Here is a 13,204-nt window from a genome sequence, read left to right as displayed (position 1 = left end):
CCTGGGTGAGGGGCTCCCTTCCTGTTGGGCTAGAGTCTGCCCGGCAACTAGTGATGCATTTCGAATTGGTTTGCTCACAGCCAACAGGTGCTGGCCTCCATTGGACCAGGTAAATGAGGTCACAAGGAGTATATAAGTTAAGGACAGCCCAGGAGGAGGGGGCAGCAGCCATGGTGGATACTCAGGAACAAAGAAGAGCTGGACCATCTGAAACTTGCTCTCTCTCCCAAAACTCACAATCAAGGAACTGCCTGCCTCCAGAGGGAATCTCCAACAGCCTCTGGATGATACTTGTGAGTAAGCTACCTGAGATCCAACTAGATATATAGCTTGCAGTAACTCAGATGTGAGATCAAAGGCTACCTCAGCCACAGGAGTTTGCTCGATGGGATTTCTCTGATAGTGCTCTACCCTGTACCCTAGTCTAACCCTACCCTCTGTAACCAGTAAAGTTCTCCTTTGTACGTAGTGTGGGAGACTTATTGAGGGGTGGGTTTAATTATGCTTAGGAGGCCCCTTGGGACAGTGGCTCCTGACTTCAGGAAGTGCCCCAAGCTCTTGTAGTGGGTCGAGTACTCATAGGACTATTAGGCCTGTGTTTCCCTGAGGACACAGGACCCAGACAGTCCCTTCTCAGGGTGGTGGCAGCACATGTTACCCCTGGACTTTGCGGTGGGTTTTGAAAGGGGGTCTGCCAGGGCTTAGGTGCCCCTGGAGGGACACGTGTGTCATAACCCAATGATTTTTAGTGCCTCGGCACATTGGAATTTTCCCGCCACATGGAGCTTTCTTTGCACGGTGGATTTCTCAGCTGCAGAGAGAAAACCCCGGTGCAAAGAGTTCCTGCCACACGTATGCAAATTAGTGTCCCACTATTGGTCAATTCTAAATTATTCCTACATGGCAGCTAGCAATTGGCTTGCTGGCCGTATAAAAGGTTAGAGCAGTTTCCGCCCAAGTTGGAGGACTCCACAACCATCTCGTGGGGAACTCTAAGCGTGCTGTGGAGCCTAGCAAACTCCGCGTGTGTCTTAGAGGAGGATATAGGGGCCTGATCAGCTTCTAGCCACTCCCCGTCATAGTGGAAAATTTGACGTATCCCCCGTGTTGAGCGTGCGGAGTTGTACATCGATGACTCATCTCGGTTCGGTGCGAGAAGAGATCTCCCTTCTGTTTGTTTGTGTGCAACTGTAACTCAAGCAAGTTTCCTTCCTGCACTGTGACCATCAGCAGTGTAAGTAAAGCTTTCTTTGTACAACCAATACGCTTCCGTGCCTAACTCTACTCCATCGTGGAAAAACCCCCACCTGATGGTCCGGGCTACTGGCCATAGCCTTAGACCACCCTCGGCTCCCACAACGTGGAGTTCAAAAGGTGGATGGGTGTAGTGAGGTGGGAGGCTCAATGGGGAGAGCAGAGGCTCAGTGCAGGATCTCTCCCTACTGGTCCACCACAGGCAGACAGAGCCCTGTTCCCTGTTCCCAGATGCTGTCCCTCTCTTACCGTGCCCATCCAAGGCAGGAGCAGGCCCTGATGCCAGCTTCTCCCATTTCTTGGAGTCTCAGACCAGCAGAGGCTCCCCATACCTGATGAAGAGTGACTGCACCCATAAGCTTGCCAAGAACTTTCTTCCAACTACTCATTTGGTCCAATAAAAGATATCACATCTACCCAAAGAACCTGGCCTGCCATTTAAGGTTCAGGCCACCTGGGCTGTGGGGCTTGCTCTTTTGTTTTTCCCCTGGGTCCCCTGCAGAGGGGAGGGGAATGCTGTAATTCTTGATGAAGCTTGAGGTCAAGTGGTACAGAAAGCCAGGATTTCAGGTCCAGGAGACATGTGGGGTTTGGACTGGGAGTCCAGGGCAGGAGCTGGTAGCTCACCCCAAAAGCCACTCATCCAGGACAAAGATCATTGCTCCCCAGCTCTGCAGAGCTACATCAACTCACTGAATAAGTCCTTTGCAATGCAGAGGGAACCGGTGCCCCCAGCACTGGAGACAGTGACAGCGAGGGAGATGTTGCACCCAAATCCCCAGGGACTTTTTTGGTTCGAGACACCCCCACTCTTGGAATGCCAGGCCTGGGGTAGGAGGCTCCCCAATAGAGGTAGGGGTGATACAGGGTATACTTTGGAACAGGACAATGTTTCTGTTTTGCTTGACCGTATGTTGTGTTCTGGTGTTTGTCTCTAATACATCTGGGGTTTGTGTTCATACTGCCGGTGAGAAAAGGGTTGTTGGTCATATTGGACACCCTAGTAATTCATTAATGTTTCCCAGGTAGAATGTGTGGAGGCTCAGGCCAAGGTAAAATATATTTATTACCCCAAAATTGAACCTGGCCCTTTTTGCTTTTGACAGGTGCTCAGCAAAAGGGTTATGCACCCAGGCGTCCCCCAGTAGCTGCTCTGTCACTGGGACCTGCACATCTCTAAACCCCCCCGTCCAGCACCAGGGCTGTACGTGCTGCTCCTGCCACCCTTAGGTGACCAGGCTGGAAAGGTAATGTACTGGTTGTGGCGGGCCAGTAGGGGGAGCTCCTGTGTTGAGCCTTCCACCTCACCACACTTGTCCACCTTCCGGACTCCACGTGTCTCCCAAGGGGTGCCTAAGCCATGGCATACCCCCTTTCAAGCCCCACCACAGAGTCCAGGGGTAACGTGCTGCCACCACCCCAAGAAGGGACTGTCTGGGGCCTGTGTCCTCGGGGTAACATAGGCCTAATAGTCCTATGGGTACTCAACCCAATACAAGAATTTGGGGCACTTCCCCAAGTCAGGGGCCAAAAAGGATAGTCTCCCTTAGTCCACAAACCCAAGGGGCCTCCTAGGCATAATTAAACCCATCCCTCAATAAGTCTTCTATGCCAGTCACAAAGGAGAACTTTACTGGTTACAAAGGGTAGGGTGAGAATAGGGTAAGAGGTAGAGCACTATCAAGGGATTACAGTTGAGCAAAACAGTCTGGCTGATGTAGCCGTTTGATATGCAAATGCATCACTGTGAGATGACTAGCTCTCTAGGAACACATGTATCACTCAGAAGATGGTAAAGATCTGGCTCAGAGATTTCCAGAGAGAGAGCGTTTCAGTTGGATCAGACTCCCTCCCTGTGTCCTCGTGTTTGGGCCATGCTGGAAAAATGGCTTCTCCCCTTTCTTCTTGGACCAGGCCCTTATATCGCCTTTCTGACCTCAGCAGCCCAGAACCTTAGAAGCCAGCAGTGTTTGCAACTAGCCAACCAATTTAAAAAGCATCACTTGTTACCTGGTCAGATGAGCAGGGGCTTTTCCCTCCCCCCACTCAGGTGACCAGAGGGACCGCACCCTCGGCACCAGGCTTTTGTCACGTAGGCAGGGAGGAAAATCCCCCCTCCCTTAGGAATTTGACCCCAGTGTCCCAAGCTGACCGGGACAGGTTTCTGGAGAGAGACACAGGTGGTGGCATTTCTGCTACACTGGTCACAGGCCCCTTGTCTGTGCACACCCATCCCATGTTCCCAAGAAGAGGCAGCTGAACCCGCCTCCCCCACAAGACCTCCTACCCCAGCTCTAGCCCCTGGCCCAAGCCAGGACCCGGGCCCAGTCGTCCTGCCCAGCACTTGGACTGCACCTCGAGGGAGGCAGGCAGTGTGCAGCAGGTGCGTGACACCCAGGGGCTGAGAAATCACAGTGCACCTCCACACGGGTTTGGGCCTCGCAGGTTTGCTGGGTGGAAAGGTGGTGGCGGGTTGCAGGTTGAAGGACATTGACATGACTCACTTTCTGGTTGCCTCCAATACCTTGGCCTTGCTGTCCCTTAGGTCCTTGCACTGGGAGAAGTGGTTGAGGTGGGGTGGCTTCTCCCTGGTCTTGGCACCTGTCTTGGGCTCCAGGGGCAGTAACATCTCTGTCTGGCTGCGGGAGAGGTGCTGGTCTGCTCTGATTGATGCAGCCAAAGCTGCACTTGTCTTTTGTGAGGTGCATCAGCTGCAGACTTGTCCTGACTTGGGCACTCACCAGGACTCCCAGGTCTGTGTCTGTAGTGCTGCCGTACCACTGGGGTCTCCTTCACCTGGCCCTGCTGCCCTGGATGCATCCAGATCCATCAGGCTGCCTAGCAAAGGGCCTGGGGTGAGCTTTGGGGCTGGACAACCCATTTGGCTGGGAGAGAGGGGAGAGGAGCTGTGGTGCACCATGCTGGAGAAGAAGCAGCAGCAACCACAGCTCAGCACCGGATAAAGCAGAGAGAAGGTGAACCACAGGCTGTGGGGGATCTCCTGCTCTTCAACTGCCAGGAAACCTCATGCATTTCCTGACCCTTTGTGGCTACAGCGATGCTCCAGCCCTGCTGCAGAAACTGTGATGGTCTCTAGTGACTGTGTACAAATATCTGTGCCCTGGGTATGGGAGGGCACGGGTGGTGGAGGGGGTCTGTGTTGGGGAGGCTGCCCCATGCCCAGACAACTGTCAGCGATGGGGATAGGGCCTGCATTTGAGAGGGTCCTTTTCCATCCCTGCGGTCCAGCAATGGGCCCCAGAGCCCAGACACAGTCCAGGAGACCCCATCATTTCACCTGTGCCTTGGTGCCCCAGGTCCTACTTCACCAAGGCCTGAGGGCAGCTGCCTGCCCCAAGGGTTGTGTGCGGGCTGGGAGCGGTCCAGGCCCTTTTCCGCGCCGCTGCATGTGGCCAGCAGCCCGGGCACGCTGGGTCGGAGAGAACAGGCGACACGCTGGAATTAGACATGGACGCGTAATGATTGATTCAAAATTGTTTACTTACGCCGAAGATGGGCATGGTGCAGGCAGGAAAACGTGCTTGAGTTGCAGTTACAGAACAAAACAAAACAAAACTCGAACCTGCAGGGCACGAGAGTATGTCACAGGGGGTTTTCGGCGACGGGAAGATGCAAAACACGAGAGTACGTCGCAATGGGTTTTCAGCGACGGGAAGATAAACCTGCAGGGCAGGGCAGGGCTACGTCAAGGATCATCCGGTGACGGGGAGAGACTCTTGATGGCTGATCAAACCACCATTCGGTCCAAGATTTACGTAGAAGTCCACGAGGTAATCGTGGACTCCTTGCCGGAATTCTCTCAGATTTCTCCCGGAATTCTCAGAATCGGGGTTCTCAGGATCCTCCTGAGATTCTCGGAGATCTCCGGCTTGGGCAGAAACTGCTCAAGCCTCTTATACGGCTAGCAAGCCAAACGCTAGCCGCCATGTGTGAATAATTTCACGCAAGCCAATAATGGGGCTCGAATTATCATACAAATGGCGGGAACTCTTTGCAAAGTGCATTTCTGTGCTGCAAAGAAGAAATGCACACTGCAAAGAAAGCTACAAATTGGCGGAAAAATAATTCAGTGGTGCCAAAGCAGACACAAAAACAAAAATCACACCTTCTGGGTTGTGACAGGTTGTTGCTGTGGGATTTCCCCAGGAGGACAAAGACCATCAGACACAAACAGGCTGGAGCTGCCTGGGGCTGGAGTCAGAATAGGGGTGGAGGGAAGAGCTGTGCCCCAGAGCTCAGGTCTTGGTGCCCAAGGGGCCATGGGCTCACCCTTCCCTGAGCCTGAACCGGGGGTAATTCTAAAGGGTGTCAGAGATGGTCCCTCCAGCCCCTGCCCCACTATGCCTGGGGCAGCCCCAAACCTGCCTGCAACTTCCCAGGCTTGGGCTGAGGCAGCACAGCCTCCTGGATGCTCTTGGCCCCCACCTCCCTCGCCAGCCCCTGCCATTGCAGGGCTGTGGCTGGGGGAGCCAGTGGCTGGGCCATGGCCTGCATCCAGCTGAGCTTGGCCGCCCCCACCTGTGGTCGAGATCACTTCTGCTTCTGGCTGATGCTCCAGAACTTCCTGTGCTTGATCCAGCCGCCCTGCAAGGCTGAGCCACCTGCACCGTGAGCTGCTCCGCGCCCCATGGCCAGGATGTACGAGTCCATGTGGTTTTCCAAAGCCACCCCAGGACAGAGCGCAACCCCCCCAGGCACAGGGCGAAGGTAGGATCCAGCACCTCTCGACCACCCAGTCCTGCTCCAGCCCCACACCCTGACCAGCCTTTGTGCCTGCAGCCCGCCCCCCCGCCCCATATGAGGCCAACAGCACCTGCGACAGCATCTACGAGAGCCTGCAGCTGGGCCCGGTGGTCAAGGGGCTGGCCAGGCATGGGGCTCAGCAGGGCAAAGGTGAGTGTAAGGGCAGGAGGAGCCTGGAGCACAGCTCACAGCCAGCTTTAGTGAGAAAAGATCAAAGGTGCTGGGGGAAGTTCATGGGAGGGCACAGACGGGCAGCTGTGGGTGTGCTGGGAGAAGGTTGAGGGCTGGGCTCTGATTGTTGTGCCCAGGATGCAGGGCAGAGCGGGTGCATGGCTGCCCCAGGCTCCAAGGCTTTGCTGCTGGCCACACGGGCCAGGAAGAAGTGCTCCTTTCCAGTTGCTGCAGGCATCACAGTTTCCTTTGCCAGCCTCAGAGGCTCTGGGTGCTACTGGGCTGTGCGTGTCTGAGCACAGGCAGGGCTGGAGGCACTGTGCACACTCACCTGTTCAGACATGCTCATGCAACTGTTCATAGGCAGCAGCTTCCTGTGTCCAATGCTGCAACCTTTTCTGCAGCCCAGGCTGGGGCTGGGGACAGGGCTGTGCCAATGATCCTGATGAGAACAGCCCCACAGGGTCCTGGCTGCAGGGTCTTGCCTTAAGGCTACAGTGGGAGCAGGAAGGGCTGAGGCAGGTGTAGGGGGAGGATCTTGTTACTCCCCAGACCCCACCTGCCCTTGCAGAGCTGCTTGCTGGCAATGCTGGGGCAGGAGGGGCTTCAGGCCTGCTGGCGTAGGGGCAACGGAGGCTGCAGGTGCCAGGGCTGGTCCCACGGTGCCTCATCTCTTGCAGGGTCCTGTTGCAGTGCAAGACCCCTGCCTCTGGGTCTGCTGGCAGCCTGCCTGGCCCTGCTGGCCACCACCATCGCCCTGGGGGTCTGCTGTGAGTAGGGCCGCACTGGGCTGGGAGGGAGCTCAGAGGGGGGAAGATGGGCAGCGTTGGGGGCAGAGTGGGGGACAAAGGGGCGGCCTGGGCAAAGAAATATTACCCCCTCCCACCATAGGGGCAGGGCAGCTCAGTGGATGGGGACAGTTTCCTGAGTGGTTGTGACTCTGGAGACGTCCCCTTGGGTGACCTGCATGGAGGGGAGGTTTGTCTGGGGAGACCCAGCACTAGGGGCAGCACCCATGGGAGGGGCAGTGCAGAGGGGTCCTGGCTTGTGTCCTGGATCCGGGCTGGCCTCAGAGCCCAGCTGCCTGCAGGTGCTTGCCCAGCTCCCACCAGCTTGTGCCCATGCTCGTGCCCTGGTGCTGCTTTGGGAGACTCCCGCCGGCTACACTGTCTCTATGGCCCCAGGGTTTGGGTGGTAGTGTGAGCACAGTGGGGTCCTGCCCCTGCAGAGGTGGCAGCACTCAGCTGGGGGTGCCAGGCCTTGCTCCTGGTGCTGATGGCCCCATGCCTGCAGACTGGCAGCAGGAGCAGCGGCTGCAGCAGGTGGATATGGTGCTGGTGCAGGCTCAAGCAGGACTTGCACAGACCCAAGCAGAACTTGTGCACATGCAAGAGCAAGCCCGGGACCTCCAGGAGCAGCTAAGCACATCTGAGAGTGCCCGGGCCAGCGCACAGCCCTGCCACTTCACAGGTAACCCAGGGCAGGGCAGGAGAGGGCAGGAAGCAGAATGCCCCCAGGGCTGGTGGTTTGGGAAGGACATCCCTTCTCCCTGGGCAGTTCTGGGTCCAGTCCTCATGGGGAGCAGGCAGGAGGGAACCCCAGTGTCCTGGCCTGGTTCCCCAGGACTTTCCATCCCCCACCTCTCCTGCTGCCCCGTGGCCTGGACACTGCCTGGCTCCCACCATGTCTGCTGGGCTGTGGGCAGAGACGATGGTTCCTGGGGGGGCCCTTGTCCCTGGGGCTCCATAACACTCTCAGCAGCAGCCCATGGCCCTGGCACTGGCCCTGATGGGGGCTTGTATGTGAGCACCTGCCTGTGCCCAGACTGCTGCCCGGAGACCTGGGTGCTGCACCGTGGGAAGTGCCTGTTCCTCTCCAAGGAGAAGAAGACCTGGTTGGAAAGCAAACAGGCGTGTGAACAAGAGTCCTCCTGGCTCCTTGTCCCCTCGGACTGGGACCACACAACCATGCCGGTACGGGGCTGTGGGGCCGGAGGTGCACTGCGAACACCTGGCAGAGGGCAGGGAGGCAAAGGTAGGGATCAGGGAGGAGGTGCAGAGAGGGTCAGAGCAGGGCTGGTGCCAGAGGAGCCAGTGACTTCATCCCGCCGGAGGAGAGGGGCTGGGCAGAGCCTGGCAGGTGGAGGCAGCACTGAGGCCATGCCTGGGGCAGCTGAAGGGAAGAGACAGGCTGGAGCAGAGGTAGAAAGGCTGGAAACCTCCTGCCAGTGCAGAGGCCTCAGAGGTTGGAGCAGCCAACAGCCCTTCTCCTGCTCCTTCCCAGCCCTGCCGGCCAGCCCCAGTGCCTGGGGCCCTCTGGGAGCTGTGCCCAGGCATCGGGGTCTCCCTGCCCTGGGGCCATTTCACAGCCATCATGACTTCCCTAGAGCTTTCTTGCCCACATGGACACCCTGTATTGGATTGGACTCCAGTGGAGATGGGACTTGAAGACCCAATCAGATCACTGGCAGTGGTTAGACGGCTCCCCATACAAATGGTAAGTTGGCACCAAGCTCCTTGCCTAGATACTCCTGGCACAACCTTTCCGAGCACCAGTGCTGGGTGTGGGGAGCTCCCTGTCATCCCACTGCAGCGCAGGCTGTGATGGGGGCTCTGGCTCAGGCCCCCATGCAAGGGCCCCCATGCAAGGTCAGACTGGCATTGGCTCCTCTGGGTAGGAGCTGGGGCTGAGGCTTCAGCCAGGTGGGCAGGGCTGTGTGGGAACTGAGAAGGTCTAGGAGCCCTGATGCAGCCTCTGTCATTGCAGGCATGGGAGTGCAAAAGCTCATGGTTATTTTGGCACAATAAAAGGGGGCAGAATAGAGAGAGGAGGCCATGCGGCTGACAAACACCGCTGGATCTGCGAGAAGCCAGCTGTCTGCCCCTAGGGAGCCTCCAGGACCAAACGTGGGGCAGGATCACGGGAGGCTACCATGAGTACAAATGTCCATGCCCACAGCATTGCAGCACCAGGGACTTGTGTCTCCTTCCCCCCTCATCGGCTGGACCCTGCATCCCCCACACATGGGCCTGGGGGTGGCTCTACCTGCCCCACTCACTCTGCCTCCTGCTTTCATCTTTGGTGGCTCCAGGTACCAGCTCCCACCTGTGCCAGTATGATCCCCTCCCAGCTCTGAGGACTCAGCATTGCCTGCTCCCCAAACCTCCCAGCAGACGGGGCCTAGCAAGGGCAGTAGGGGCTGCTGGACCCTGGAGACCTGATACAGTCGGATAGGGCAGTATCTCTGACCTGCCCCAAGAAAAGTGAGGTTCAGTGCTTGCAGGCACCTGCCCAGTCATCTGCGTATGTGACCTTGAGCTCTGGGGGTTGTAGCTCCCACCCTCCTTCCTGTCTTCTCCATGGGGCCTGGCCACCGTGCTGGTTTCTGAGGTGTTTATGGGCCAGGGGCAATGCAGGGCCCCTGGGCTGCCTGCACGATACCCACACACGGGGCCTGGCACGGGGCTAGAGGGGAACCTCCCAACCCTCCAGCACCTGCACCCCCTGCACTGCTTTCTGCTCCAGGCAACCATGCACCAAACCCACCGTCCTATACCTGGAGCCTCCTCCCCACAGCACGGTCATATTAATAAACCCCAGAGATTGCATTCACCAGTGCAGTGTGTTGCGGGGAGGGAGTGGTAGGGCAGGGGCACCCATGACCACCCTATTGCACACAAGCCTCCTCTAGTAGCTGCTCCATCACTGGGACCACTGCACCTCTAACCCCCCCTTCCCCCACCCCACACATGGAGCTGTACACACAGTGGTTTTTTTCTGAATAAGTAAACTGCTTACGTGTGACAAACGAATGATCAACATCTTTCTGTTTCTCTCAAGGTTGCTTTGTCTGAACCCTGCATCTTTTCTCACTGTCTAAAGTATAAATATGCTTATAAACTTGTAGAGGTCAGAGTTCCTTTGGAAACCCTCCTTGTAATCACTTGTATAGCTTTAAATAAACCTAGATAGCTCTGCCAGTTCTAATACAACCACAACGCAAAGTTTGATTTCTTCTACACTAGGAAAGGGCTTGGGATGAGCTCTGTGGCTGGAGAGAGGGGAGAGGAGCGGTAGTGCACAGAGTGCCCTTCCTCCCCGCTGGAGAAAAGCTGCAGCTGCCTCAGCTCAGCACCTGGTAAAGCCAAGAGCAGATGAACTGCAGGCTTTAGGGAATCTCATGCCATTTCTGTGACAGGAAACCTCATGCATTTCCTGGACCATCACAGTGACAGTGACACTCCAGCCCTGCTGCAGAAACTGGGACTGTCTCTAATGACTTTGCACAAATATCTGAGCTCCAGGAGTGGGAGAGCCTGGAAGGTGGAGGGAGTCTGTGTGGGGGAGGCTGCCCCATGCCCAGACAACTGTGAGTAGTGATGGGGACAGGACCTGGCTTCCTGGGTTTGGACTGAGACAACACAGCCTCCCGGATGCTCTTGGCCCCCCACCTCCCCAGCCAGTCCCCTCTAGGCCTGTCTGTGTCGGGGAGGGCAGGGCCATAACCACTGGAGTCAGTGTCTGGGCCATGGTCCCACATCCGGCCGAACTTGGCCACCCCCATCCATGGTCGAGGCCACTTCTGCTTCTGGCTGATGCTCCAGAATTTCCTGTATTCACTCCAGCAGCCCTGCAAGGCTGAGCTACCTACATCATGAGCTGCTCCGTGTCCCACTGTGGAGATGTACAAGGTCCTGCTGTTTTTCAAGCCCCCCCCCGCTGGGATGGAGCATGACCTCCCGGGCACAGGGGGCAGGTAGGATCCAGCACCCTTCCCCCACCTAGTCCTGCCCCAGCTCCACACCCTGACCAGCCCCTGTGTTTGCAGCCCCCCCAGCCCTGCTTGAGGCTGACAGTACCTATGAGACCCTCCAGCTGGGCCCAGTGGTCAAGGGGCCAGCCAGGAACGGGGCCCAGCATCACAAAGTGCAGGCAGCAAGAGCCTGAAGCAGAGCTCACAGCCAGCTCCAGCGTGCAAGATCAAAGGGGCTGGGAGAAGTTCTTGGGGTGGCACAGATGACAGATGGGCACCTCTGGCTGTGCAGGGAGAGGGCTGAGGGGTAGGCTTTGCTTGCTGTGCCCAGGCTGCAGGGCAGAGCAGGGTGTGTGCTTGCCCCAGGCTCTGGGGCTTTGCTGGTGGTCACATGCGCCAGGAAGGAGTACTCCCCACCCCCAGTAACTGCAGGCATCAGGGTTTCCTTTGCCACCCTCAGAGGTGCTGGGCTGTGTGGGTCTGAGTTCAGGCAGGGCCTCAGGCACTGCACACACCCATTCAGACATGCTCACGTGTGTCTGAGGCTGCCACCTTCCCTGAAGCCCATGCCAGGGCTAGGAATGGGGCCGTGCCAATTCTTCTTCTGGGACCAGTGCCACAGGCCAGCTGGGCACTGTGAGTATATCAATTTAGCCACTAGGCTGTTTGGTTCAGGATCAAGGAGGCAGAGTTGGGAGTAAAGCAATGGCAAGTTTATTATAACACATACACACACAACAGTTAACAGAAAGATAAATGTGATAAGCAGCTAATGCAGTATTAACGAGCTAATAGTAAATAATAACAACAGATAATAACAATGGATAGATAGATCAATCTGTCACAGACCAGCAGGGCACTGTGAGGGTATCAGCCACTGGCTGTTTAAAACAACAGATAAACAGACATGGGTTGGCAATTTATCGATAGTCCCTCAATACCAGGTGCGCACCAGGTGATTCCAGCGAAGTCAGGCATCCCCAATCGATGCTGTCCGAGGGATTACCGGGGAAGGTCCTTTGATCAGGAACCGATCCTCACTTACACCGGGAGTCCGGAGTCTGGGCTTGGAACAGCAATTACTGTCCTGTTCCCTCCTTCCTACTGGTCACCTGACACATGCACTTTTTATACCTAGTCTTATACTAATCTGTTGGCTTTAGAGTCATTCATAATCTTGTTCTATAGCTATTACCCTATGGGATTAAAAGATGTTAAAAATTATTATAAAAGGTTGCTACCCAAACTTGGATTTATCCAATAAGTAAATTACAACGCAGCATCTTCAGGTTTGAAATTAACATTACTCTGCCTAAATCCAACCCCTTTAGAACTCTCTGACTATGCTTTTTTGAGATGTGCTTTCCTGGACTGTGCTGGGTGGGCCAGGCAGTTGAATCCAGTTTTTATCATCATCAAGGCTAAATTCTGAGCAAGAAAGAACCATTAGGTCAGCTAATTTCACAGCTATAGCTTTGTCTTCGAGGCTTAGTCAGTTTCACACACAGTTACAAGTTACATTTGCAGGTTACAAAAATACAAGCTTTATATTAGACAAAAATTCCAAATGCCTCTAAAAAGCACATATTTATTGCTTATTAATTTCTTTGGTTCTGGCCATCACAGACTGGCCCCATATGGTGCAGGAAGGGCTGGGGTGGGTATGGAGGAGGCAGGTTTATTCAACACTGTGAAGAAGCCAGGATATATATTACTGCCATTCATGCTGCTCATGGTCATACTTATATTGTTATGTAACCCAGGTACACCTAAGGGTATGCCCTATTTTCAGTTGAATGGGATGGGTAGGCAGGAGGGGGTGCTGTGAGAGGGATGCCAGAATTTCAAGCAGATCCCTCTTTCCTCTATAGAGTTAGTCCAAAACCAAAGTTCTTAACCATATACAATTTATTAAGTTATGATATACATAAACATAAACCTAAATATCATATACGTATATTTACAGTGAACACTAACAACTAACCAAGGTCAAACCCTAAATAACACTATTTACAACATCACAATACAACATTTCAATTACAAAATATAAGGTGCAAACGTGAATAATCTTAATATCATCTATTTCTTAATGTAGTCCCTGTGGCAGAAATGCCCCCGTCGGTGCCCCTCTCCAGAGATCTGTCTCAGCCAGCCCGAGAGGCTGCTGTTGAATCCCTCACAGCGGGGATCTCGCTCCTTGTCTGCAGACAAAAGCCTGGCGCCTGGGAGGCGATGCTCTGGTCACCTGGGCAGGGGGGGGAA

General features: G+C 55.5%; 2 protein-coding genes across 2 annotated transcripts in view; both read left to right on the top strand.

Moving 5' to 3' along the window:
• The first annotated feature begins 2,419 nt into the window (after nt 1–2,419).
• Nucleotides 2,420–13,204, top strand: part of LOC106722854 — a 28,178-nt gene continuing 17,393 nt past the window's right edge. The window contains exon 1 of the mRNA XM_025216955.1: nt 2,420–2,501. The gene's annotated coding sequence lies outside the window, so the exon portion shown is untranslated. The remainder of the gene's footprint in view (nt 2,502–13,204) is intronic.
• LOC112552121 (asialoglycoprotein receptor 1-like) lies at nt 6,914–9,076 on the top strand. Its single transcript, XM_025216956.1, has 4 exons — nt 6,914–7,659; nt 8,014–8,162; nt 8,576–8,685; nt 8,956–9,076. The coding sequence occupies exons 1-4, from the start codon at nt 7,311–7,313 to the stop codon at nt 9,074–9,076; spliced, it is 729 nt and encodes a 242-aa protein (XP_025072741.1). The 5' UTR covers nt 6,914–7,310.

This window comes from Alligator sinensis, unplaced genomic scaffold (genome assembly GCF_000455745.1).
Source record: "Alligator sinensis unplaced genomic scaffold, ASM45574v1 scaffold132_1, whole genome shotgun sequence".
NCBI lineage: Eukaryota > Metazoa > Chordata > Crocodylia > Alligatoridae > Alligator > Alligator sinensis.
Note: the sequence above shows the minus strand (reverse complement) of the source record. Positions and strands in the feature narration are given on the sequence as shown.

Coding starts and splice junctions, on each gene's coding strand:
- LOC112552121 (XM_025216956.1), top strand. CDS start 7,311: ATGCTCGTGCCCTGGTGCTGCTTTGGGAGACTCCCGCCGGCTACACTG. Junction 7,660..8,013: donor ACAGCCCTGCCACTTCACAG/GTAACCCAGGGC, acceptor GCCTGTGCCCAG/ACTGCTGCCCGGAGACCTGG. Junction 8,163..8,575: donor GGGACCACACAACCATGCCG/GTACGGGGCTGT, acceptor TGACTTCCCTAG/AGCTTTCTTGCCCACATGGA.